At 40.4% G+C, this 24,729-nt stretch overlaps 1 protein-coding gene across 1 annotated transcript in view; it reads right to left on the bottom strand.

Moving 5' to 3' along the window:
- Window positions 1-22,223, bottom strand: part of Dnajc5b (DnaJ heat shock protein family (Hsp40) member C5 beta) — a 36,417-nt gene extending 14,194 nt beyond the window's left edge. The window contains exon 1 of the mRNA XM_055603588.1: window positions 22,105-22,223. Coding sequence (XP_055459563.1) covers window positions 22,105-22,223 — 119 coding nt within the window. The remainder of the gene's footprint in view (window positions 1-22,104) is intronic.
- Window positions 22,224-24,729: the final 2,506 nt, after the last annotated feature.

Genomic DNA, 24,729 nt, shown 5'->3' with positions numbered 1-24,729 from the left:
ACATTAAAATATAAGACAAAACTCTTAAATTTATATTACTATGAACAAACATTAGGGTTCCTTCATAAATCCCCTATATGTCTTTATTACATTTTATGTTCCTAAACAAACTCATGATTTCTCCTTTCTGTGTGCACACTTGACTTCTTTCTACAGGGTTCTTTCTGCTTCTAAAAGTCTGGGCATATAGAATTGTGGGTATAAGGCTCTTCCTCCTCCCCATGGGGACTTAAAGGAGGGCCTGTGGGCACCTGTGAGCACCATCTGTGTTCTGGGTTGGTCAGATTGCTCTAAAGTATACACAGCAACCTATATAATGAATTATCAAGTCAGCCATGCAGCCTCTTAGCCCATAGCCATTTCTCTCACTTCCCTCAAGAAACAATTCAAATGATGAAAGCCATATGCAAAATTGAGCCTTCACTTTCTCTCTCCACCAAAATATCAACTGTATGCATAGCAGTGAGAATCCCACGTGACTGCTTTCCCTCTTGTGCCCATACTGGTGCACAGGTGTCAAACACTGCTGTTTACTGTGATGATTCAGACAAAATGTTTCACTTCAGTGCTGTAATAAAAGCCCATATGCAGAACAGAAGAGCATCATATATCATAAAAACCAACCTGTATAGTAAACTGAAAAATCATACCTATTAAAATACTCAATAAAATACTTGCAAACCAAATGACCAAGAGCACTTCAAAAAGAGCATCCGCCATGATCAAAGAGGATTCATCCCAGAGATGCAGGAATGGTTCCACATAGTAAAGTATCAGTGTAATACACCATATAAACAAACTGAAAAAAAAAAAAACCCACCACATGATCATCTCATTAGATGCTGAAAAAGCCTTGACAAAATCCAATGCCCCTGTATGATAAAAGCCATGGAGAGATCAGAGATACAAAAGACATACCTAAACATAATAAAGGCGATATACAACAAGCCAACAGTTAACATTAAATTAAATGAAGAAAAACAAAGCAATTTCACTAAAACGAGGGACAAGACAAGGCTGTCCACTCTCTCTGTATCTCTTCAACATAGTACTTGAAGTTTTAGCTAGAGCAATAAGACAACTAAAGGAGATCAAGCAAACACAAATTGGAAAGGAAGAAGTTAAAATATCACTATTCGAGAATGATATGATAGTATACATAAGGGAACCCTAAAATCTACCAGGGATTTCCTACAGTGAAAAACACCTTCAATAAAGTGGCTGGTTAAAAAAAATAGCTCAAAAAAATCAGTAGCCCTCCTGTATACAAATGATAAACAGGCTGAGAAAGAAATCAAGGAAACAACAGCCTTCACAATAGCCACAAATAATATAAAATATCTTGGTGTAATTCTAACCAAGCAAATGAAAAACATGTATACAAGAATTTCAAGTATTTGAAAAAAGAAATCAGAAGAGATATCAGAAGATGGAAAGATTTCCTATGCTCATGGATTGGTAGGATTAACACAGTGAAAATGGCCATGCTACCGAACACAATCTACAAATTCAATGCAATTCCCATCAAACTACCAACACATTTCTCTACAGACCTTGAAACTCAACATCATGTGGAAAACAAAAAACTCAGGATAGCTAAAACAATCCTGGTACTTCTGAAGGTATCACTATCCCTGATTTCAAGCCATTCTAGAGAGCGATAGTAATAAAAACTGCATGGTATTGGCATAAAAACAGACATGTTGATCAATGGAATCAAGTCAAGGACCAGAAACAAATCCACACACTTACAGACATTTGATTTTTGACAAAGAAATTAAAGTAGGCAGTGGGAAAAAAAGAAAGCATCTTCAACAAATAGTGCTTGTCTGCCTGGAGGCTGGCATGTAGAAAATTACGAATAGATCCATATCTGTCACTCTGCACAAAAATATAGTCCAAGTAGATAAAAAACCTCAACATAAAACCAGACACATCAAACCTGATAGAAGATAGGGAAGAACCTTGAATATACTGGCACAGAAGACAACTTCCTGAACAGAACACGAGATGTGCAAGCACTGAGATAAAAAAATTAATAAATGGGACCTTATGTAACTGAAAATCTTTTATAAGGCAAAAAACACCTTCATAGGGACAAACCAGCAGCCTGTAGAATGGGAAAATATCTTCACAAACCCTGCATCAGACAGAAGACTAATATCCAAAATATATAAAGAACTCAAGAAATTAAACACCAACAAACCAAACAACCCAATTAAAAAAAAAATGGAGTACAGAGCTAAACAGAGAATTCTCAACAGAGAAATCTCTCAAATGGCTCAGAAGCATTTAAAGAAATGTTCAATGTCCTTAGCCGGCAGAGAAATGCAAATCAAAAGAACTCTGAGATTCCATCTTACAACAGTCAGAATGGCTAAGAGCAAAAACTCAAGTGACAGTACATGCTGGGGAGGATGTGAAGCAAGGGAAACATTCCTCCATTACTAGTGGGAATTCAAACTTGTACAATCACTTTGGAAATCAATATAGTGGTTTCTCAGAAAATGGGAATTGATCTACATCAAGATCCAGCTATACCACTCTTACGCATAGACCCAAAGGATGCTTACTCAATTATGTTCATAGTAGCTTTTTTCATAAAGCCAGAAACTGGAAACTACCCAGATGTCCCTTAACTGGAGAATGGAGAAAGAAAATGTGGTACATTTACACAGTGTACCAATTATTAAAAAACTACTCCGCTATTAAAAACAAGGAAATCATCAAATTCGCAGAAAAAATGGAACTAGAAAAGATCATTGTGGGTGAAGTAATCCAGACCCAGAAAGACAAACGATATATATTCACTTATAAGTGAATATTAGCTGTAAAGAAAACAATAATAATGTTACAATCCACAGACCCAGAGAAGCTAAGTAAAAACGAGGTCTCAAAAGGGGACACATGAATCTCTCTGTGAAGCAGAAACAGAATAGACATCTCAGGTGGATGGGGGAGAGGTCTGGATACGGTGAGGTGGGGATGGGAACAGGAGGGATCAGGTAGAGGGAAGATGGAGGAGGAAGGTAATTGGAGAGATAAATGGATTGGGGGAAATATTTATGACAAGCTAGAAACCTAGGGCAATTTATGAGGGTGACCTTAGCTAACACTCCTAGCAAAGGGTGATACAGAGCCTGAGCTGGCCCTCTCATGTAATCAGGCAAGACTTCCAGTGGAAGGATTGGGTCACCAACACAGCTACAAAATCTTGGATCTACAATTTCTTCTGCCTATAAGACATGCTTGGGTAAAATAGCACAGAAACTGTGGAAGTGGCCAACCGGTGGCAGTAAATGTATCTTTTGTTTGCCAGATGTAATTGTTGTCTTTGAGGCTTACTGCCTCTGTACAATCTTATCTAGGCCTAGAATGATTTCAGCCTCTGAGACATACTGTTGAATAAACATACTCTTTCCTGTTCTTTCTAACTGGCTGGTTCAACTCAGCTGTTCTGGCTCCAAGCTGACTGATTCCAACTGGCTTCTTTTAGCTTCTGACTCATTTACTCTGCGTGCCCTCACACTAACTTTGGCAATATGTTTTAATCTTCTGGCTCCTTCTCATTCTCTGGTCATTTTGTCTTCACCTGTACCTTGCTTGTTCTTTCTCTGCAACCTGTCTCTGTACCATTCTCCAGGAAAAACTACCACCCCCTCCTCTGTTTTATCTTAAGTTGTCTCTCTTTATTCTCTCTTCTTGTGAGATTTGGGCATCTCCTATTTTTTTTTCAAATCTTTCTCTGATTCATCATGTTGTCTACTGCTAAATTAGACATTACTTTCAAACATGGGTACTTCCTTCTATAAACTAACTTTGCCTTCATTGTTTGGGATTAAAGGTATGTGCTAAGGGCATGTCTGCATTCCAACCAATCATATAGACCTAGAAGGTATTTGGATGTGATCAGAGTAGCTGTGTTGCTGGATTAAAATTCCAGTTAAAAGTCCAGTTTGAGACCCATGGCATGAGAGGGAGTCCACCCCTGATACTTCCTGGAGGTGCAGAACCCAGAGGCTGGATAGTTCAGAGACCTAGGGTAGAACCAAACCTGATAGGAAAAAAAGTCAATGAAATGATGCCTAATGATATTCTGATTGGTGCCTAGCCTAATTGTTATCAGAGAGGCCTTACCCAGAAACTGACAGAAACAGATGCAGAGAACGACAGCGAAACATCAGGTGGAGCTTGGAGAATTCTGAGAAAGATGGGGAGGAAAGATTGTAGGAGCCAAAGGGGTCAAGGACACCACAAGAAAACCCACAGAACCAACTAATGTGGGCTCATAGTGGCTCACAGAGACTCAACCACCAACCAGGGAACCTACATATGACAGATCTAGGCCCTCTGAATATTTATTACAGTTTGGTAGCTTGGTCTTGTTGTGGGATTCCTAACAGTGGGAGCAGGGACTGTCTTTGACTTTGTTGCCACTTTGGGGACCCTTTCCTCCTATTGGGTAGTCTTGTCCAGCCTTAATAGGAGAGGGAGTGGCTAGTACTCCTACAACTTGGTATGCCATGACTGGTTGATATCCATGGGACGTCTGTGTTTTTCTGAAGAGAACATGAGTAAGAGTGGATGGGAGTGGGGAAGAATGAAGAGGACATGAGGGACTGGGAGGAGAGAAATATTCCCCTTAGCACTAACAAACATGTCCTTTGCTTTTAGGCCTGTAAAACCTATTTCAGTCTTCTGACCTCCAAAACTGAGGATTGAACCGAGGGCCCAGTGCATGCTGATTTTTCACACTGACTTTAGTGTGTGCACACGTGAAGGTCATAGGACAACTTGTGGGAGTGAGTTTTCTTCTTCCATTATGTGGATCCCAAGGATTGGACTTAGGTTGTTAGGTTTGATGGCAAATGCGTTTTTCTTTCTCTTTCTTTCTTTCTATTTTATTTATTTATTTATTATTCATTCATTTATTTATTCATTTATTCATTTATTTATTTATTTATTTATTTATTAAATGTGGGGACCCTAGTTAGGGGAGCAGGAACTGTCTCTAACATGGACTCTGTTGCCGAGTCTTTGATCACTTCCCCCTTATTGGAAGGGGAGGGTGGTCCTTGTCAGGCCGCAGAGGAAGAGGATACAGGCAGTCCTGATGAGATCTAATAGGCTGAGATCAATTGGTAGAGGAAGAGGGCTTTCCCTTTCTGAGGACTATGGGAGAGAGATAGGGGCAAGAGTGAGAGAGGGTATGACTGGTAGGAGATGAGAGAGAGGGCTACAATCAGGATGTAAAGTAAATAAATTAAAACAAATTTAAATTAAAAAAAAAGAAAAAGAAAAAACAGCCATGCAGGGCGTGGGTATACCTACAATCCTTGTATATTAGAGGCCAAGGCAGGAGGGTCTTGAATTCAAAGCCAATCTGTCTCAAAACTTTTTTAAAAAACTGTATTTTAAAACAAATACTAAAAAGCAAAGATCAATGGAACAGAAGGAAAAAAATCTGGAAAATGCACAGTCTTAAGATCCAAGGAAAAGTGGTATTTCAAAAAGGAACAATTCCTGAGATGGCTGATATAGGGAGGTTGTGCAAGTGATGGACTCAGAACTGACTTCATGATTTAATGCCCCAGAAAGCCTTGATGACCTTCACAGACACAGACACAAACACACACACACACACACACACACACACACACACACACACACACACTAAAAGAGGGAAAGTAAGGATAAAAAACAGTAGAAAAGAAATAGGGAAATAGAAAAATTAATGGTAATAACCAAATTTAACAGTGTACATCAGGAGTACAGATAATTTTTGCTTATTATAAATATACATATATATTACTTATATGTTTCGGTCAAAACATCTTTGAAGCTCCAGTGACAAAATTTGTTCTTTTGGAACATCTGAAAATTCAGATTTTGTTGCCTTACAGGACATATTTCTGAGTCAGAGGGGGTTTGGAGAAGATAAAAGGAACGTCCTCAGAATATGTACAGTTCCCATGATCTCAAACCCTGAAGTGGATTCTTAAAGCACATGTCTCTTTATGGTGTGATCGTACTGGAATTCTCACTGCATGCTCAAGATACTGTGTTATCCATCCAAATGGAAGGGTCATGACTTCTGCCCAGAAAAGGAAAATTCCCTGGAAAAGGGTTTTATGTTCCTGCCTTATTTCCAGGCTTCGGTGACACACCCTACCTGGTGTGCCTGAAGCCTGGCTTTCTGTCATTTTTCACCCTGTTGGCTCTTTGTCAGCTCACAAGGGCAGATGCACTCAAACCTTATCACACTCCTCTAACAATGGTGTTGGCTGATTTGGAGGGCTGGAAAGCCTCCACTTGTAGCAAATCCAAGTCCCAGTTGTCAGCAGTGTTTTGACTTCTCTTGGCAGACACTCTTGGCTCTGAGTTTCCTTGGCACAGATGGCAAAGTAGGGACAGCTGCCAAAATTACACAACTGCTCAAGCAGGTGAACTCACTGAGCGTTCCCCCTTCTTGGGGATTATCTACAGAGCAAGCAAACATGTAGGGGACTGTGAAAGCAAAGGTTGAGGAAGTGCTGGGACTACATTTAAACAAAACAATTACCTGTTTGTATTAAAGGTACTTCTTAACATTTCTAATTTTACATGTAACAAGTGACACGGTATTCAAATAGAATGTGAGCCTTCAACTCCAAACCTCTCTGTACTTTCCAAGACTGGCCCATAAGAGAGACAAACAGGTCGTCATAACTAACCCTCTGAGAACACCTACCTCCTGTCCTCCTCCAGCCTCTGAGCCACCTAGGGCAGATTCTGACTTGTTTACCCAGCTCTCCCTCCCCGGTTTGGGATGTCAAGAGAACTTTTGTGGTGTACTCAGCCACATTCCACTGTGACATGGCTCTCCAGCTGCCTTCTTCCTGCTCAATACATTTCTACATCTTAACTCAGTTTCTTTCTGCTGCTTATTATTCTGAAGGTATCTCCATTTCTTTCTGACTACCTTATTCAGCCATGAAACTCATTCCCTCTCCAACCTCCCAGAAGAAATCTGTCTGCAGCTGCTGAAAAGAAGATAGAGTAGCCACTGATTTCTTCCTGTGTTCTAGAATCCAGTAGCAAAGCCCGCACCAACTGGGATTCTTGTTTTGTTTTGACTTTTTTTTTTTTTTTTATCTTATTTGATTTTTGTTAAATTATTTTTGAGTTTGGGGGTTTTGTTTGTTTTTTGAGGGAGAGAAAGTGTCGCATGGTGTGGGGTAGAACACGAACATGAAGTTAGGTGGGAAAGGAGGAGGGAAGGATTGAGAGAGAAAACTGGGAGAAAAACTGCCCAAACCGAGATCACATTAGAAACAGACCTTTTTCTAAAGAAGATTGCCCATGGTGAGAATGAGATCATTGGCAGACACAAAGATGAGCTGCCATAACCACAGTCTGCAGAATTAGAAACCGACTAACAGCATGACCACGAACATCTGAAGCCACGTGTGATGATGAAGAAGCAAGACCCCTGTGCCCTCATGGACTCTGATGAGGCCCAAGTGAAGATACAGGGAACCAATGCTGGAACACTTGGGAGGAATGAGCATTTTAATGATTGTCCGTCTGAGTCTATATATGCCTATATAAACTAATCTCAATCTCTTTATACATGTTTTACATGTATACATATATAGTATCGATTTGTAATAAAGCTAATTATATATTATCTATAATTACATATAGAAAGAGACTTGGAAATAGCATATTTCTGGTTTTTTTTTTTTTACAACTTGCAGTTTAAAATTAATTTGTAGGTTCTAAGAAAATATTCTATATGTGCTGCATATGAATCTTTCATTGGTTATTTATACTGAGTAAATACCATCTCAAGTAAGGACCATATCAAATTCCCTCTGTTGCATTGCTACTTGATGTTATCTTTTGGACAACACTATTGTTTACTTTAAAGATCTTTCCTCTGGACTTCTAGAATCCATTATATCCCTTTGGTCACTCAGTCATCTCTCTGCACCTTACAGAGTAAGTTCTTTCACATAGTTCTTTAAACGTTCTGATTTGGGTGGAGTGGCGATAGGTAAGGCTGAATTCCTGGGTCAGCATCCAACACAGGGAACGAAGAGTTCTGGGCACAGCTGGCTGAGTTAGCTTGTCAACTTATGCACACACATAACTTGCTGAGATTTTGTGTGCAAATTCTCAATCTTGTCTTTCATCTTCTTAATGATATTTGTTTTAAAGTCCGTATCTGATAATTTGGTACCATTTCAATTTCCCATAGTTCTCTTAACTCACTTCTAACTCTGCCTTGGCTTTCATGATCTCTGTGTGATTAGTACTGTATTTTAAAACTTTCCCAGAAGCAATGTGAAGATTGTGACACTCCAGAATCTCAATAAAATTTCAGAATTTCCATCTTTGAACCATTTATAAGGGTTTTTTTTCCCTCGCTTCTTGTGGAGTGGTTTGAAGCCTGCTCGGCCTTGCAGCCTCTTTCCCCATAGGTCATGGGGTGATCAGCCCCTCTTCACCCTCAAAAGCCTTTTAGACACCTATTTCCTCTCAGTTTTTCTTGTTTCTCTCACTAGTAGGAAGTACTTAGCCAGTGGAGGCCACGAACTTGCAGATTGTCTCCTTTCAACTCTATGCTAATCTCACAGAGCTTCTCTAGCCCGGGGGACGAACGAGTCTGCCTGTTGGCCTCAGGTCCTTCCTTCACTGCAGCTGAGGCCCATTAGCTCAAAGCCTGCCAGAGCCAACGGCAAATTTTTTACACATCCAATTATTTTAAAAATAGCCCTAACAAGTAGCTTTTTAGCCACTTCCGAATTTACACACCCTGCAAGAACTCCACATCTGCTGGCCATTGACACAAACCACGGGGCTTTGTGTCTCAGCTTCTGAGGTGCAAGACCGCGTGGAATTCTCCTACCAGGCAGAGCGGAGCCATAGTGCCTGCCTGGGCACGTTGTTCTTTTTTCTGACCCTCTCTGCCCTTGTCTTTCAGTATGATGCCCTCTAGCTGTCATAGTGTGGACTTCATGCAACTTTGTCCAAGTACCAAGCAGTCAACTGCTGTTGATGCATGCCTATGCCTTCAGGTATGATGGCCATACCTTCCCTTGTTTGGTTTTCAAACTCCCAGAACCCACGGCAACCACATCATATGATGGATCCTCGGTCACTGTGGGCTGCTGAGAGGAGGCGCTGGAATGAAACCGGTATAAAGTCCATTATAAGGACAAGACCAGGACACAAGAAAGGCCAGGGCACCGTTTGGCTTCACGTTGCAGATACAGATGCCAAACGCACCCCTGCTGTGTGCTTATTTCTGGAGCACCTGCTACCACAATGCATGACTCAAGTGCTTTGACCTTCATGGTGCCAAAGGAACATCTAAAGGCCACACCTCACAGCCCCTTGACTTCCCCACATTCGCAGACGCTGCGGCTGAGCAGTTCACCCACTATTGTTCTGGGAGTTGTCCTAACTTGTGGGACCCACAGTCACATTTGCGATTCAGGCTCTGTGCTGTGTGAGACAAGGACAGGAAGGAACCAAGGATCGTTTGCCTCTGGGGCTGCCTCCTTCTTGCCTGCATCAAGAGTCAAGTGCTGCCCTCTGGTGACAGGTGATGCCACTGCACCGGAGGTGTTCATGGATTTGACTTTTCAAAATACTATGATTTTCTTTTTTAATAATAAGAGTTTTAAAAGTACATCCATACTCGGGTTTTCCGAGATTTCAAATGCCCATTGGTGGCATCGAGCTTCGGAGCTGTGTTTGCCACCATGTTCTTGTACGGTTCTCAGATCTAGGTCTTTACTTTCCCTGATAAAGAGGAATACGCTGATTATCTGCATCAGCTTATGAGATAAATATGAGCCCCATTCTGTAAGCTTCTTTATATGCTAGTTGTAAAACTGCTGGCCTGAGGACCCCTGAAGTCCTGCCCCCTGCCTCAGCTTGTTTAGTTTTAAGGCTGAATAGGTTTACCCACTTCTGTATACGAAACAAGCCCCTACAACAGTTTCTGGGCCTCTAACTTCACTATTTTCTGGAGGAAAAGTGTATTCTTTTCTCAGGCCAACAGCCTCTACTGAACTGTCAAGGGACAGGAACCCTACCAGGAAGACCTGACTTGGCACATCTCTCAGCTTGTTAGCTATGTCTCCTACTTCCTTCTGCTGCTCCCTCCACTGGCCCTGGGGAGTCTCCCAGCAGGCCCTGCTGCACCCTTCTGGGTCAAGCTGCAGACACTGAACTGCACATAGGTCCCTGAAGGTCCTTGGAATGTCTGTAGCTGGCCTAGCCAGCAGCCCTCGAAAACTCTGCCTCTCCTCTTCAAAGCCTCTGTTAGTGAATCTGCCTTTTGTTCCAGCTGCCCCACCCCCCATATGCAGTGCGTTGCCTAAAATGTTTTCACAGCCCCCATGACCCAGCCCCATAACTGCTTAATCAGATTGTGTGGATTCTAATAAATCCTTTGGTCACTAGACAAATCAACCAAGAATACTTCTTTGCAAACAATTTTTTTCCCCTGGTCATTCTGGTACCTAGTGGTAATTAGAATGGTGTGCAGTTCTTTCAAGGCTACTGCTGACCTCACCAGCAAGTATGGAGGGAGGAAAAGAGAAAATGCTATGAAATGTATTGCCATACTGATATGTATCTTTTAATGAAGTGCTGGGGTGGTAGCTCTGTGGGCAAAGCATTTCCCTTTCCTAGGCTCACCTCCAGAACCAACACAAAACAAAACCAAAACCTGAGTCCTGGTTGGTGTTTACTAATAACCCTAGCCCTAAGGTTGCAGCAAGAGAAACCCTGGAACTAGCTCACCATCTTACTTACCAAATGCCAGTCAGTGAGAGACTAACTCACAAGAGCAAGGGACACTCAAGGCTGTGTCCTCTACACACACATCACACAAAATGCCCTCATACACACATATGAGAGAGGAGAGAGAGAGGTGGGGGAATAACAGACTTTGGGTGAGACAACCCATGCACGAGGACCTACTTCCACAGCTCTTGAAACCAGGCAGCCTCTTAGTCTGCCTTTTGTTTGTTTGTTCTTGCTTCTGTTTTTCGAGACAGGGTTTTCCTGTGTAACCCTGAGTGTCCTGAATGCACTTTGTAGATCAGGTTGGCCTCGAACTCAGAGATCCACTTGCCTCTGTCTCTCAAAGTGCTGGGATCACAGGTATGTGGCACCATGCCCAGCTTAGTCTGCCTTTCTAAGCCTCAGTTTGTTCGTATTGGCTTGTAGGATTAAGAAGACATAAGAACAAAATAGAACAGTGAATGGAAGTCGCAAAGCCCAGTGCTTGACATCACACCATGAGCTTTCCACAAATGCTGGTCATTTTGATTAGTCTTGTGATTACTGACTGATTATGGCTGTGGATATCTATTCTGGCTTTTCTTTGGCTACCCTCAACATAAACTGGCCTTTATTGTATTAAAATTAATATTGCATTCACTTTTATAAGGAAGCTGTCTCTAACCTCTAGTGTAGATTTCTGTCTTTGTTACATACTCTCTTTCCTTCTTGACTTAATAGTGAAAATACACTTTTTTCCATTATTCAATTATCAGTTATATTTCATGTGATTCCCTCTCTAGCATCTAGAAAAGTGTGTACGGTAGGAATGAATGATGAGAAGCACTTGGTTTTAATTATTGTGAACTCTGTTCTTCTCCACCAATCACCACAACCTCCCTTTGTTTGCCATTGAGTATGTAGTTCAACCTGTTGAAGAGCTTTCTGTGCAGAAACAAATTTAGTAAGACACATAGTCCATAATGAGAAAAATCAGTGAGACCACTTGGAGAGGAAACAATGAGGTATAGGGTTCATATTGATGAAAACATAAATATGCTCCCCAATATTATACAAACAAGCATGTGATATGGAATAAACACTAAGGGAGTAGAAATGTCATGGGTTGTAGTGATCCCCATGCTGAGGAAGCAGAAGTTGCTCCTTGAAGGGTCAAGACGATGAAGGAGATGATGGTATCCAGGAGAAGACAAGTCATGTAGACCTGGGAAAACAACTCCAGCATGGCCTTACATACTGCTTAGTGGAAGGTTTTAGAACTCAGGAAGCAAATTAGTGCCTGATAGAGATTAATTTCAATTAATCTTGTGAGCTTGAATCATCACTCTGCCTTGTAAATATTTACAATTCTTCTATTAGCTATGCACTCCCCTGACAGTAACACTTTATTCATAAGCAGCCTCCCTTTTTACCTGTAATTGCTAATAAAGATGGGTAAAAACACCACAAATTGGGGTTGCCACAGAAATGATACTCTTCCTGCTCCTTGTCAAACCAGCAATTTCTTCATTTTGGTCCACTCAGGAGACTCACAACTTCAAATTCAGGATATTTTTTCCAGAAAGTTCGATACAACAGTGAATGAAATAAAAGCATTGTTTGAGTCCCCTGATGCTCTGTGAACAAAATACTTGGGACCCTGTCAACAAGAAGTTAAAGTGGTCCACACACAAAGCATAGGAACTTAAGTGATGTATAAAACCACTGTCCTTTACTTTTGCAGTCCTCTGAGAAGCTAAGCAAGAGCTAGATCTTTGTGTAATTTCTTAATCATTGAATGGATAGTTTGTTAGGCTCTTTTACCAAGCATACCATGAACACCTAGTATTTTTGAATTTCTTAATCTTATTTCTGTAAAACAATGAAAGTATAAATATTGGCATAAAAAAGTAATAATTTTGGCTGCAGAAGTGGCTTAGCAGTTAAGAGCACTTACTTCTCTTGCAGAAGACCTGGGTTGGGTTCCCAGCAGCCATATAATGGCTCACAGCCACCTTGAACTTGAGTTCCAAGAGATCCAATGCCCTCTTCTCACCTCCACAATCTCCCGCATGCACACACTTATCTAACCCAGGTACACACATATCCCCATAAGCTGTTTAAAAATTTTAATTAACATCTATGTTACATAGATGATTTGTTGCTGTTGTTTAAGACAGGCGTTAGACGTCACTGTGTAATTTAGGCTGCCCTTGAACTCACAGCACTCTTTCTACATTCTGCTGCCAAACACAGGATTACAGGTGTGAGCCACAACACTAACATGCGAGATTTTGAACACTTAAAACTTACAGACTCTAAATTGGCTCTGTGTCCTTTCCCTCATCCCTTTTTTACTTCTCACTTGAAGGTGTGGAGTCACAGAAAATATACTCTGTCCCGAACAGAAGACAGGGTCTTTCCTTGTCCATCTGCCCCCATCTGCATTTGCTGGGTCAGTAGATTTACTTCTCATTCAGCAAAATAAGTAAGTATATCATTTGAGAAATGATTTTGAAGAGCTGAGACTAAAAACACAAGCAAGGAGAGAGCAGGCAGAACCACACAATCAAAAATGTGCTTGCTAATCACTTCACTTTTTCATTCGTCAAATGTTAGCATGGTGATGGGGCTTCAAGCACAGTGGGAGAGGTATTGTCTTCCCTTAAGAACATTGATGGAGTGGGAGGAGCAGAAAAGAAAAAGTGGATCAGGTGCCTGATGGAACAAGATAGCAGGTCCTGGAACATTTAAAAAGTGTTCTGCCAAACTTAATTCCATCCCATTGAAATCAGGGACAAGGCAAGGCTGCCCACTCTCTCCATATCACTTCAACATTGTACTTGAAGTCCTTGCTAGGGCAATAAAACAGCTAAAGGAGATCAAGGGAATACAAATTGGAAAGGAAGAAGTCAAAGTATCACTATTTCGGATGATATGATAGTATACATGAGTGACCCCAAAAATTCTACCAGGGAACTCCTACAGCTGATTAACACCTTCAGCAAAGTGGCTGGATACAAAATTAACTCAAAAAATATGAAGCTGAAAAAGAAATTAGGAAAACAAAACCCTTCACAAAAGCCAAACAAAACAAAACAAAGCAAAAAACATAAGGTATCTTGGTGTAACTCTAACCAAGCAAGTGAAAGACTTGTATGAAACAAAGCTTCAAGTCTCTGAAGAAAGAATTAGAAGATATTAGAAGATGGAAAGATCTCCCATGCTCATGGCTTGGCAGGATCAACATAGTAAAAATGGACATCAAAGCAATTCTCATCACATTACCATCACAATTCTTTACAGACCTGAAAGAAAAATTCTCAATTTCATATGGAATAACAAAAAACCCAGAATAGCTAAAACAATACTCCACAGTAAAAGATTTTCTGGAGGTATCTCCACCCCTGGTCTCACGCTGTACTATAGAGCAACAGTAATAAAAATTGCATGGTACTGGCTAGAAACAGAATGGTGACTGGTGGATCAATGGAATCGAATCAAAAACCCAGAAATAAACCCACACACCTACAGAAACTTAATTTTTGACAAAGAAATCAAAACCATACAAGCATCTTCAACAAATGGTGCTGGTCTAACTAGATGTCTACATGTAGAAAAATGCAAATAGACTCATATTTATCACCCTGCACAAAAGTAACATCCAAGTGGCTCAAAGACCTCAACATAAATCCAGACATATTAAATCTGTTAGAAGTAAAAGCAGGGAAGAGCTTTGACCTCATTAGCCACAGGGGAAGAGTATCCAGTTAGTCCTGATGAGACTTGATAAGCTATGGAAAGATGGCAAAGGAGGAGAACTCCCCCTTTTAGTGGACTAGGGGAAGGCGATAGGAGGGAAGAGGCATGGAGAGTGGGACTGGGAGGAGTTGAGGGAAGGGCTTTCAATTGGGATATATATTGAATAAATTGTGAAAAAAATTAAAATAAAAAAACATTAAAAAAAGACACAGAAAGTGTTCTGCCCCATAGAAAAGGAGATAGGCCAAGTGCCTCCTAGCCACTTAGGAGAGGTCTAGGCTGCTGCTTCTGCTCTCTCTTTTTTCTCCTCTTCCTTTTCCTTTCTTTAACTCCTTCAGTTGAGTTCTGATTTCTTTTTTGCTTGACAATACCTTTAAATTTGAGAAAGTCATTATTTTTAGCCTAGTATAAAAAAGTGAAGGTTAAACATGGAAAGGATGTGATTGTCACAATTCTGTAAGCACTAGCATGCTAAAATAAAGCAGCTGTGATGCTTACCAATTCACTTATGTGGTTTGGTTTAGGGAATCAAACAAAGGCCGGCAAGTGCTCCCCCAATGAGTTATACCCCTAACTACTGTAGCAATCTTTCAGAGATTTATGTGTGTTTGTGTTGTGCCCGTGTATGTATCTGCCCCACCTGCATGCCTGGTATCCATAGAGCCTGAAAAGTTGTCAGATACTTTGGAACTGGCATTATGACCCATTGTGAGCCACCATGTGGCTGCTGGAAACCGAACCTGGGGTCCTCTAAGAGCAGCAAGTGTTCCTAGTCTCTGAACTATCTTTTACAGCCCCAGCCTTTCAAATGTATCCAGTGAAGTCTAAATATCTCAAAACATAATATCACACGCATGCTTCTAGCACAGGACTTGAAGCCTGGGGTGTCTCTTACAGAGCACCTGCCCTTTCTGTTGGGCATGGGAGATACAGAACAGATGCAGAGTAGCTGTGTCCATCTGAGTGGCAGGAGAGCTGCAGTGGTAGGTCAGAGCCAGGGTTGGATGTAGCAGTGACCACAGACAAACCCACTGAGCTGCAGGCAAAGAGGTGGCATCTGCACGGTGGAAACTTGGCTTGGAGGAACCACTGAATAGGAATGATCTGGCTCTTTGGTCCCAAAGACTTTCTCAAAAGAGAACCTGAGAATAACTTAGGTGGTAGAGACTGCAACTCAAGTTCTTGTGTTAGTTGAAGGGTCAGTTGAAAATCCCTGAGTCCCTCATTTCAAGTCCCTATTATATCCCCAGTTGTCTAGCTACCCCACATCCCTGCCCCCGCCTCGACTCCCCTTTACTAGCTTCATTCTGGAACTTCCTAAGAACTCTGTTGACTCAGAGAAACTAAGTCATGAAGGCAAGCATGCTAGTGTAAAGTTAGAAAAAAGCAGGGGAACATAGATAAGCCTTTGAAATTCGGTGAATCAATACATTAAGTAGTTGGTAGGACTGCTAATCAATGGAATAACAAGAAGACACTTCTCATCTCCTGCAAACACTGGTGAGGATGAAATGACTCTGCCCACCAGTAAGAAGAGTGGATTGAATGAACCTTGGATGCTAAGGTCTTTGGAATGCTAAAACTACAGTGTCAAAGACAGTTTATTCCTTACTGAGGGTGCCGGAAGAGACACCATGAGTTTCATTCTGTGATATATCACTTGAGATGCAGACTGCAAATTTACCTTGTGTGAGCTGGATAAATGGTCTTTGAACAGCAGAACCAAGTGCCAGGCTAATTTTAGACTGAGCGGAATGATGAGGATATTTGATCTGTCACAATGGTACCTGGTATTCCATTGTGCTTTTGCACAAAGGATTTCACATACTTTGAGAATATGGTCTCATTTCTTTCTACAAGATCTCAACAAGGCAAGAGCTTAAGTAACTGATAGACTGATCCAATGAAAGCCTTCCTGTTGTCACCTTTTCCCCACTGTCTTCTGAGGTAGTAAAGAACTCTACTAGATCAGCTACTTAAGGAAGCATAGTTGAATTTCAGAAATGAAATGGAAAAGACATTTTACAAGACTCTCTGATAGCTTTTATCCCCAGGCAGGAAAAGGATTTTGAAAAGGTTTTTGAAACAGTTACTTATGATAATTCTCTAAAGAAATGAAGGACTAAAGGTGCCAAAATTTTATTTTCCGACTTTGTTTGTTTAACTCTCTTAGAAAGCATTTTTCCTTTTCCTATCCACACATGTCCCTGTTTATTAACAGGTGGGAAGCTATACTTTCAAATCCCTAATCAGAAACAACAGAATTGAGTAAGCAAATGGTTTATCTGGATTATTTGGATCCTTGTTTCAGGGATATGGGACCAGAATACATAATAACTGGGAAAAGAACGGAAACCAAGATTATTTTATTTCTTTTACCTCTTCCTAACTTTTTTGGGGCAATGGAGTTCCCCTCCATGAGAAGCTCATCTACTGTTTAAAAAGACAGCCTTGCAGGATAACCACCTAATTAGTTACTGTTTTGCTATTGTGAGCAAATAGATACCCGACTATCAGCAGTGAAAGGGAGCAAGAGTTTATTTTGGCTCACAGCTCTTCTTCCTGGCAGGGATAGCATGGCGCCAGGCATAGGAGGCGGTTGTTTACATTGCAGCTGGGCTCAGGAATCAGTGACTGGACAGGAAGTAAGGCCAGACTACAGGTACTCAAAGACCACCTCCAGTGAACACACTCCCTCCACCTGGCTCCACTTCCTAAAAGTTCTACAACCTTGCAAAACCTTGCCAGTAGCTGAGGACCAACTTTTCAAACATTAAAACTATGGGGCACAGACCACACTAAAACCACACTACCAAAAGAAAAGTGATGAAGTCAGGGAGCATCTGTATGATGGCCGTAAAATAAATGAAAAAGGACCTTTGGGGGCTGGTCGTTGCTGAGCTACATTGCTAAAATGTAATGAGTGAAGTGGGGTGGATAGTATAGTCAAATTTGTTTAAGAAAGGAAATATATATTGGCTATTGACAATATTCATCTTATGTTAAGGATTAAGACTTTTTCTTATTTTTCTTCCTTTGTTTTGCTTTGTTTCTGTTTGCTATTTCTTTCTCATTTTCTACTTGCTGTCTTCCTGTGGGTTATTCTGAGCATTTTTTAAGGATTGCTTGTTGGTCTGTTTGTAGTGTTATTACATAGTTTTCTTAGTAGTGTCGGGTGGGAGTCTTGAAATGCTCTATGGATATATTTGTATCAGTATTTTCTGATTTTATAAAGTGTGTAAACCTTACTGTCATCCAGGACCATCAAGTGTCATGTGGTGATATAATTTTTGATGCAGTAGTTTATGGGGGTGGAGAGGATAGTCTTATTTTACCCAGATTTTAACTTTCTCCATTGTTCTTTCTTCTTCATAATGACATACATTTTGTTATTTCCTACATTATAAAGAACTTCTTAAAATATTTTTTTATTTTATTTGTGTGTGTGTTTACACATATATGAACACACATATTAGTGCCATTTTCCAAGAGTAAATCTACTAGTGACAAATTCTTCTGAATGTCTTTTGTATGAGCATTTCTTAACTTCCTCTGGTAGCTGAAAGACATTTTTACAAGACGCTATAGTTTCAGTTCTTCAGCACTTGAAAATGATGTACCTGCTTCCTTCCATGATTCCATTGCTTCAGGCCTGTCACTCAGGTTGCTGTTTCCCAGCAGATAGTGTGGTGGGTTTTTTCTTGGTTTTAGTTTTTTAAAGTTTAAGGACGCTGTGCTTGGGTTAGATTTCTTTTGTTAGCCTACTTGGATTCACTTGTGTTCTTACAGCCAAATTTGAGGAGATTTCAGCCATTGGTTCTCCAAATACTCCTTCCGTCCATTCTTTCTCTTCTTTCCACCTAAGACTCTAATGCTGCACAGTAATCTTCTGTTACTGAGCCATAGTCCCTAAAATTGGGTTGTTTTCAATTTTTCTCTCCATTGTTCAAAGGGGTAAATTTTTCTGATCCGTCCTCTTCTCCAGTGATTCTGTTCCGAGTTATTCCACTTCTACTGAGCTCAGCCTGGTAGCATGGTTTCTGTTACTTCTCAGCTGTATATCTACTTGATTCTTTTGCTATGGGATTTTCTTCCAGTTATTTTAATTAGTTTTGTTTGCTTCATAATAATTTGTGGATTATTGTTGAGTTCTCTCCCCCACCCTTTATGGTTTTAATTTGAGTCCTCGGCAGACAGTTCTGGCACCTGTCTCCTGTCAGTGTGGGAGTCAACCTTTCTCTTTCATGCTGTGACTTTCTTAGTTCTTGTTATGATGGGTGATTTTAGTCATGTGTGAATATTTTGACTGTAACTTTGGGAGAATTTGGGTTTTATTTATTTTTTTATTATAACAAATAGTCACCTGCTTAGGTTTAGCATGCAGGCCTCAGTTTACTTTTGCAGGTGATTCCAATGAGAATCTGACTTTTAATGCCTTTATGGTGCTATTTAGATTTACTAGTTCGTCTCCTATAAGCTTTTCTTCTTCTACATTTAAATATCTTTAATTTTTATTTTATGTGTATAGGTGTTTTGCATGCATGTATGTCTGTGTACCAGATGTACGACTGGTGTGGGCACTGAGGCCTGAAGAGGGCATTGGAGCCCCTGGAACTAGAGTTACAGCCAGTTGTGAGCTCCCATGTGGATGCTGGAAATCAAACTTAGGTCTTCTGAAGGATCAGGCAGTCAGGGCTCTTAACTGCTGAGCCAACTCCCTACCCTCCTGTGTGACTTCCAGCATTCTTTATAGCGCCTGGGAATCTGAGAAGGACTTCTGATTGGCTGAGTGCTTTTATGTGCAAGAAGGAAATCTCCAACCTCCTCCAAAAGACGTGCACTTCCAGGAGTAGATGGCTACTGTAGAAGCCCTCTTTCCAGACTCCTCTGTCAGATGGAGCCTGAATGAAAGAGGAGAGTCTCAGGCTACAGAACTTGAAAATGTTTCCCCTGTCCTTATTGATAACAAGACTTCTAATTGACAAACTTTGCAGAGATTGTCTAGGGTTATTGGTGATGTGTTGTTAAGATGGGGAAAGATTAAGGTAACCTGGATGTATTCTGATGGAAGAACAGGTGAGAATTGAGAAAGCACCTGTTTTGGTTTATTTTCAGATGGGTGATGAGTGGAAGAGTCATAAGATGCTCTGTGGCTCTTCTTTTGGTCTTGGGGTCACTAGCCTATTCAACCTATCTTCTGGTATCAGAGTTCTCTTTAGTTGCCTCTCTATCATTCTCAAAAAATTTCAACCAAGTGTACCAGGAAGCACTATTCTATCTTGCTCAGTCTGGAAGTTATATGTGTTCATATAGGCATGAGCTTTCTTTACAAAGGTAGGCAAGGAATTAATAATATTATTTCCCCTAAGGAGATGACTTGGATCGTGTATGTTTCATTTTAACAAAATGAACATATCTAATATCTATTCAAAAGTTAGCATAAAGATAAAAGAAGAAACTTTCCTTTTTTTTAAGAGAACAATCAAAAATCCTAACAGAGGTCAAACAGCTATGGATCAACGTTGGTATTTTATTACATCTTACTGGCTTTAACCTCACTATGTTGTCACTGTTTCACTGCAGATCTCTGAATATAGCAATAATATTCTCAGTGGATTTGCAGCCTGCTCCTGCATTTTGAAAAGCTTCCAGAATTCAAATGCCTAATTTAGATTGAAGTAGATGCTCTGGGCAGCATGCTAGTATCCTAATCAGCTGAAAAATAATATTTGTATGACATTAAAACAAAATTAATGGCAAGACACTGATTACATGAAAAGATTTTATGTTGTGATTATTAAACTTGCAAGCAGCTCGGCATAATTAATGCCTTAATTAGGATATGACCTGAAATCTCAGCTTCCAAAATTAATAAAGGCAATTAAAAGTCTTTTTGTAAATTGAGCTTTAAGAATGGCAAGGAAGTTTGATACAGCTTTTTTACTCCTCATTTTGGAGGACATTTTTGTAGTTACTAAGCCTAAAATGCATCTAATTGCTCTTGGATTCCATATCCAAGGTCCTCACAACAGTAGTCTGGAGCCTTAAGGGAAGTGGTCCAAGTAGGTCATGCATCAGTTGTGGTCTGGGTAGCTAACTCTGAGGCATAGTTCTGAAACTGTGGTGCCAAACCGAATAGTAAAGATGCCTCTGTCCCCAGCACTCCTCTTATGCCTCTTCCAGGTGAGACATGAATTAGAAGATATATATTGATGCTACTCAGCCTCCACCATTTAAAAAAAGCTGGGTTTAAATGGCAATCTGCAGGATTGTCTCTTGAATAAGTTTCTTGAGACCACATCAGATCCCATAGACTATCACATGGTGACGTTCAAGGCCAAAGACCTCATTATTGGTAAAACTGAAGAAGTCAGTAAATATTAGTGGGCTAGTGATTTGACGAAACTGACTCTGGAATCCTGCCTCATCCCTTATACCAAAATAAACACTGAAAGGATCAAAGGTGCAATGTCAAAGCGAAATCATAAATGTATTAAGAGAAGAAAGGAGCTAACAGTTTTATAGTATTGTTACTGAGAAAGGCTTTTTAGCCAAAATAAGTATGACAAAGTTGTAACAGAAGTTACTAACAATTTGTCTATTTCAAATCTTTATGATTCCATCCATACATTTAAAAAAATCTTAAAGTTAAAAAAGTTCAAGACAGAACTAAAAAGATATTAATTAAAATTATCATGTTTTGATTCATTTTGTCTTATGAAAGTACAGCTTTATTCTTCTTTTAGGAAACAATTGGAAATAGATACTGTGATTTATGTACAGGATACTATGCACAGAGAGAAACTAAAATAGCTTCCATATTAAATAATAGCTTGTAAAATGACTAGGTAAGTTGAGGATAACCATAGGCTGTAAGCATGAAAACAGGATATTTAATAACATCAAGATGTTTTCACTGCAGGAGATAGGAGAAAGAAAAATGGGTGAAAATTGAAGACAAATTCAATTTAACCTTTCAGTATCTTATCTACACAGGAAAGAATGAAAAAAACAATTTCTCTGTGAGAATCATTGTAATGTAAAATTAAAGGTGAATATTATCTTCATTTTTAATCGTTTAAAATTGGCAGAGTATTTTATACATTTTAAGTTTTAAGTAAAATATTTCAGTTTTTACCTACAGTAACTATTAGAAGCAAGTCAGCTGTAAAAAGGACAAAGGCCTCAACAGTGTAATTAAGAGTATAACATTGGTGACAAACCTTTCTACCAGATCTAGTGATGGCATGTCACATGGGTTAAAGGTCAGCTACTGATCTGCTTGGGTTTCCTTCCCCCTTCTGCCTTAACGACTCCCTCTTCTCAGTCTAGAGTATGAAATTTTCTTTATTAGGGTGGGCATCGCACAGTAATTCTTTCAAAAATCACTGCTATGCTTATCTATGCTGAACTGTTGAAACTACACAATATCCATGTGCCCAAACTTCAGATCACCTGGTCTTGGCAAGAAGCTTATGTCTTTAATGTGGTACCACTTGCTGGTCCCCAGAAACCACCAAGAGTAGTGCATGAATTGTCCCCACTGAACTTCCATTGTACCTGTAGGTTTTCTTAATTTCTTCACATGATGCTCCCTTATGCAGACCCAGTATTTCATATAGAGTTTCTCCTGAGGTTGAAATAGTACGCTGTCTTTGGTTGGGTATGTTACACGCCATTTCTCAATCTGCAAAACCAAAAAGGAAAAAAAAGAGCCATGAAGATTATGCACTGTGATTGGATCCTGCCCCCTTAAAGGGAAGAAAGTGTATTTTTTTAACACTTGGTAAAAAGACAATCAGAAGTGCCTTTGTGTGCTAGGTACAATATGAGGAGAAGACAATGGTCTCCAGTCAAAGGTCATAGGAAGCCACATCAATGGAACAAAGCTTTATAAGTTATTTCAGAAGTGTTGAAAATCTACTCTCATAAACTAGAAATATAAGTGTTTTGTTTGTGTAAAATTTGTGTGTCTTCTTTTGTATATTTTCCAAATTTAGCTAGCCATGGAAAGAATCATCTATGGTATTCCATTTCAACTGACTGATGAGAAGGATCAATAGGTAGAGGTGCTTGCCAGCAAGCCCGATGACCTGGGCTTAACTTAAAGGATCTGCATGGGAAATGGAGAGAACTCATTCCAACAAGTTGTGCTCTGACCACCACACATGCACACATACACATGTTCTTGTGCACACACGAACACTACTAAATAAATAAATAAATAAATAAATGGATAAATAAATAAATAAATAAATAAATGTTAAAAAGAAAATACTAGATTCTAAAACAAAGAGATAAAGAGACTTCAAAGAGGTGATGCTAGGACAACTGAAAGGTATGAGGCACAGAAGAGTGATTCATCAAAAAGCACCCTCCCACACAGCTCCAGTACAGCAGCTCTGCAGTGTGGAGCAGGGGACGCAGAAACTTCATTGAAAAGGCAAGCCCATGGCAGTTCAGTGTCCAAGTGGGTTACATAGTAATGGGAAGAGGGACTGCCTCTGCCATAATCTGATTGGCCTGCTCGTTGATCACCTCCCCCTGAGGGGGGAGCAGCCTTACCAGGCCACAGTAGAGGACAATGCAGCCACTTTTGATGAGAATTGATAGACTAAGATCAGAAAGGAGAGGAGAACCTCCCCTATCAGTGGACTTGGGGAGTGGCATGCATGCAGAAAGGGTGGGATCGGGAGGGGAGGAGGGAGGGGCTTATCGGGGGATACAAAATGAATAAAGTGTAATTAATAAAAAATTTTAAAAAAAGCTGGATGAAAAAAAAAAGAAAAAAGAAAAGGCAAGCCTGGTGGCGCTAATGAAAAGAGGTTGACAAAAAAAAAAAAAAAAGAAAAGAAAAGAAAAGAAAAGAGGTTGACAGCCCTCCCCGCAGCCACGCCCACAATTCTTACAAAATCCAAAGACAGCTGCAGGTTTCTGTGAGACTCCTCCAAGAGGCCGAGTCAGCAGTCCAGAGGAATTGTATTTCACATGCCTCCCTTGGCTCAGAGCTCTATGGTTAGGTACAGTCCTGAAGGGACCTAATCATTGAGCTACTCTGAGAGTCTGAAAACAGGGATAATCGTAAGTGGGACAGTCTAGAGTCAACCATACAGCCCCAACAAAGACAGATCAAGGAGGCAGTTGCAGAAAGCAGAAAGGCCAAACCCTGAGAAGCAGGCCAGGTGGGGAGGTACACAAGGGAATACTGTGGCATCAACACTGTCTAGGAGCCAGCTTCATCATCTGAGAACTTTGGAGTTTGATAAGCACAAGCCTGAAGTCATAGGTCAACCCCTAGAGGTAGACCAACCTGTTTGTCATGAGGTTCACTGGTGTACAAACTGAGAACTCTCAAACCCCAGGGGACTGCCAGACATCTGCAGCCACCTCTCTCTACCTGGGATTTAGCACTTGGTTGCAGGTTTTGAAGGTATGGAGACAGGGCCATCTGTATAGGTCTCAGTGCTATGTTTGCTTTCCCCACCACCAGTACACTTGGGGGACATTCTGTCTAGATTATGAGCCACACAAGAGAGTACAAACAGGTATGTTTGGGAAGTCGTGAGAACCTGGCCAGGTTAACGTGCACAGTTAATGTGGCTAGCAGAATCTCTTGGTGCACAAGGAAGGAAAGACACTAACATGAACACCTGACAGCAGTGTAGGCTCAGCACCAGCATAAACCATACAACAAACAGAGTGCACACATCCAGCTGGCCATCCCTTCCTTGCATCTACCCAGCAGAATCTTAGATCGTAGTGTAGGAGAAGCTAAAATATTTTTAAAAACTAAAGGCATAGACAATTTAATGAAATCACAGAAAATTCCCTTAATATAGCAAAAGAAATGAGAATCAAACAATCTCTCCATCGATTTTTTGTTGTTGTTGTTGTTGTTTTGAGACAGGTTTCTCTGTGTAGCCTTGGCTGTCCAGGACTCACTTTGTAGACCAGGTTGGCCTTGAACTAATAGAGATCTGCCTGCCTCTGCTGAATGCTGGGATTACAGGTGTGTGCCACCACGCCCAGCTGATGGATGTTTTTTTAAGTGACCCATTGGTCATTCAAGAATATGTTGTACAACCTCTAAGAACTTGTATAGTATCTGTGATTTCTCTTGTTATTGTTCTCTAGTTTTATTCCATTTTGATCTGATACATGAGATCACTTCAATTCTAATTTGGA

Source organism: Psammomys obesus, unplaced genomic scaffold (genome assembly GCF_907164565.1).
Source record: "Psammomys obesus unplaced genomic scaffold, mPsaObe1.curated_primary_1811, whole genome shotgun sequence".
Taxonomy (NCBI): Eukaryota; Metazoa; Chordata; class Mammalia; order Rodentia; family Muridae; genus Psammomys; species Psammomys obesus.
The sequence above is the reverse complement of the archived record's forward strand: the minus strand, read 5'-3'. Positions and strand labels throughout refer to the sequence as shown.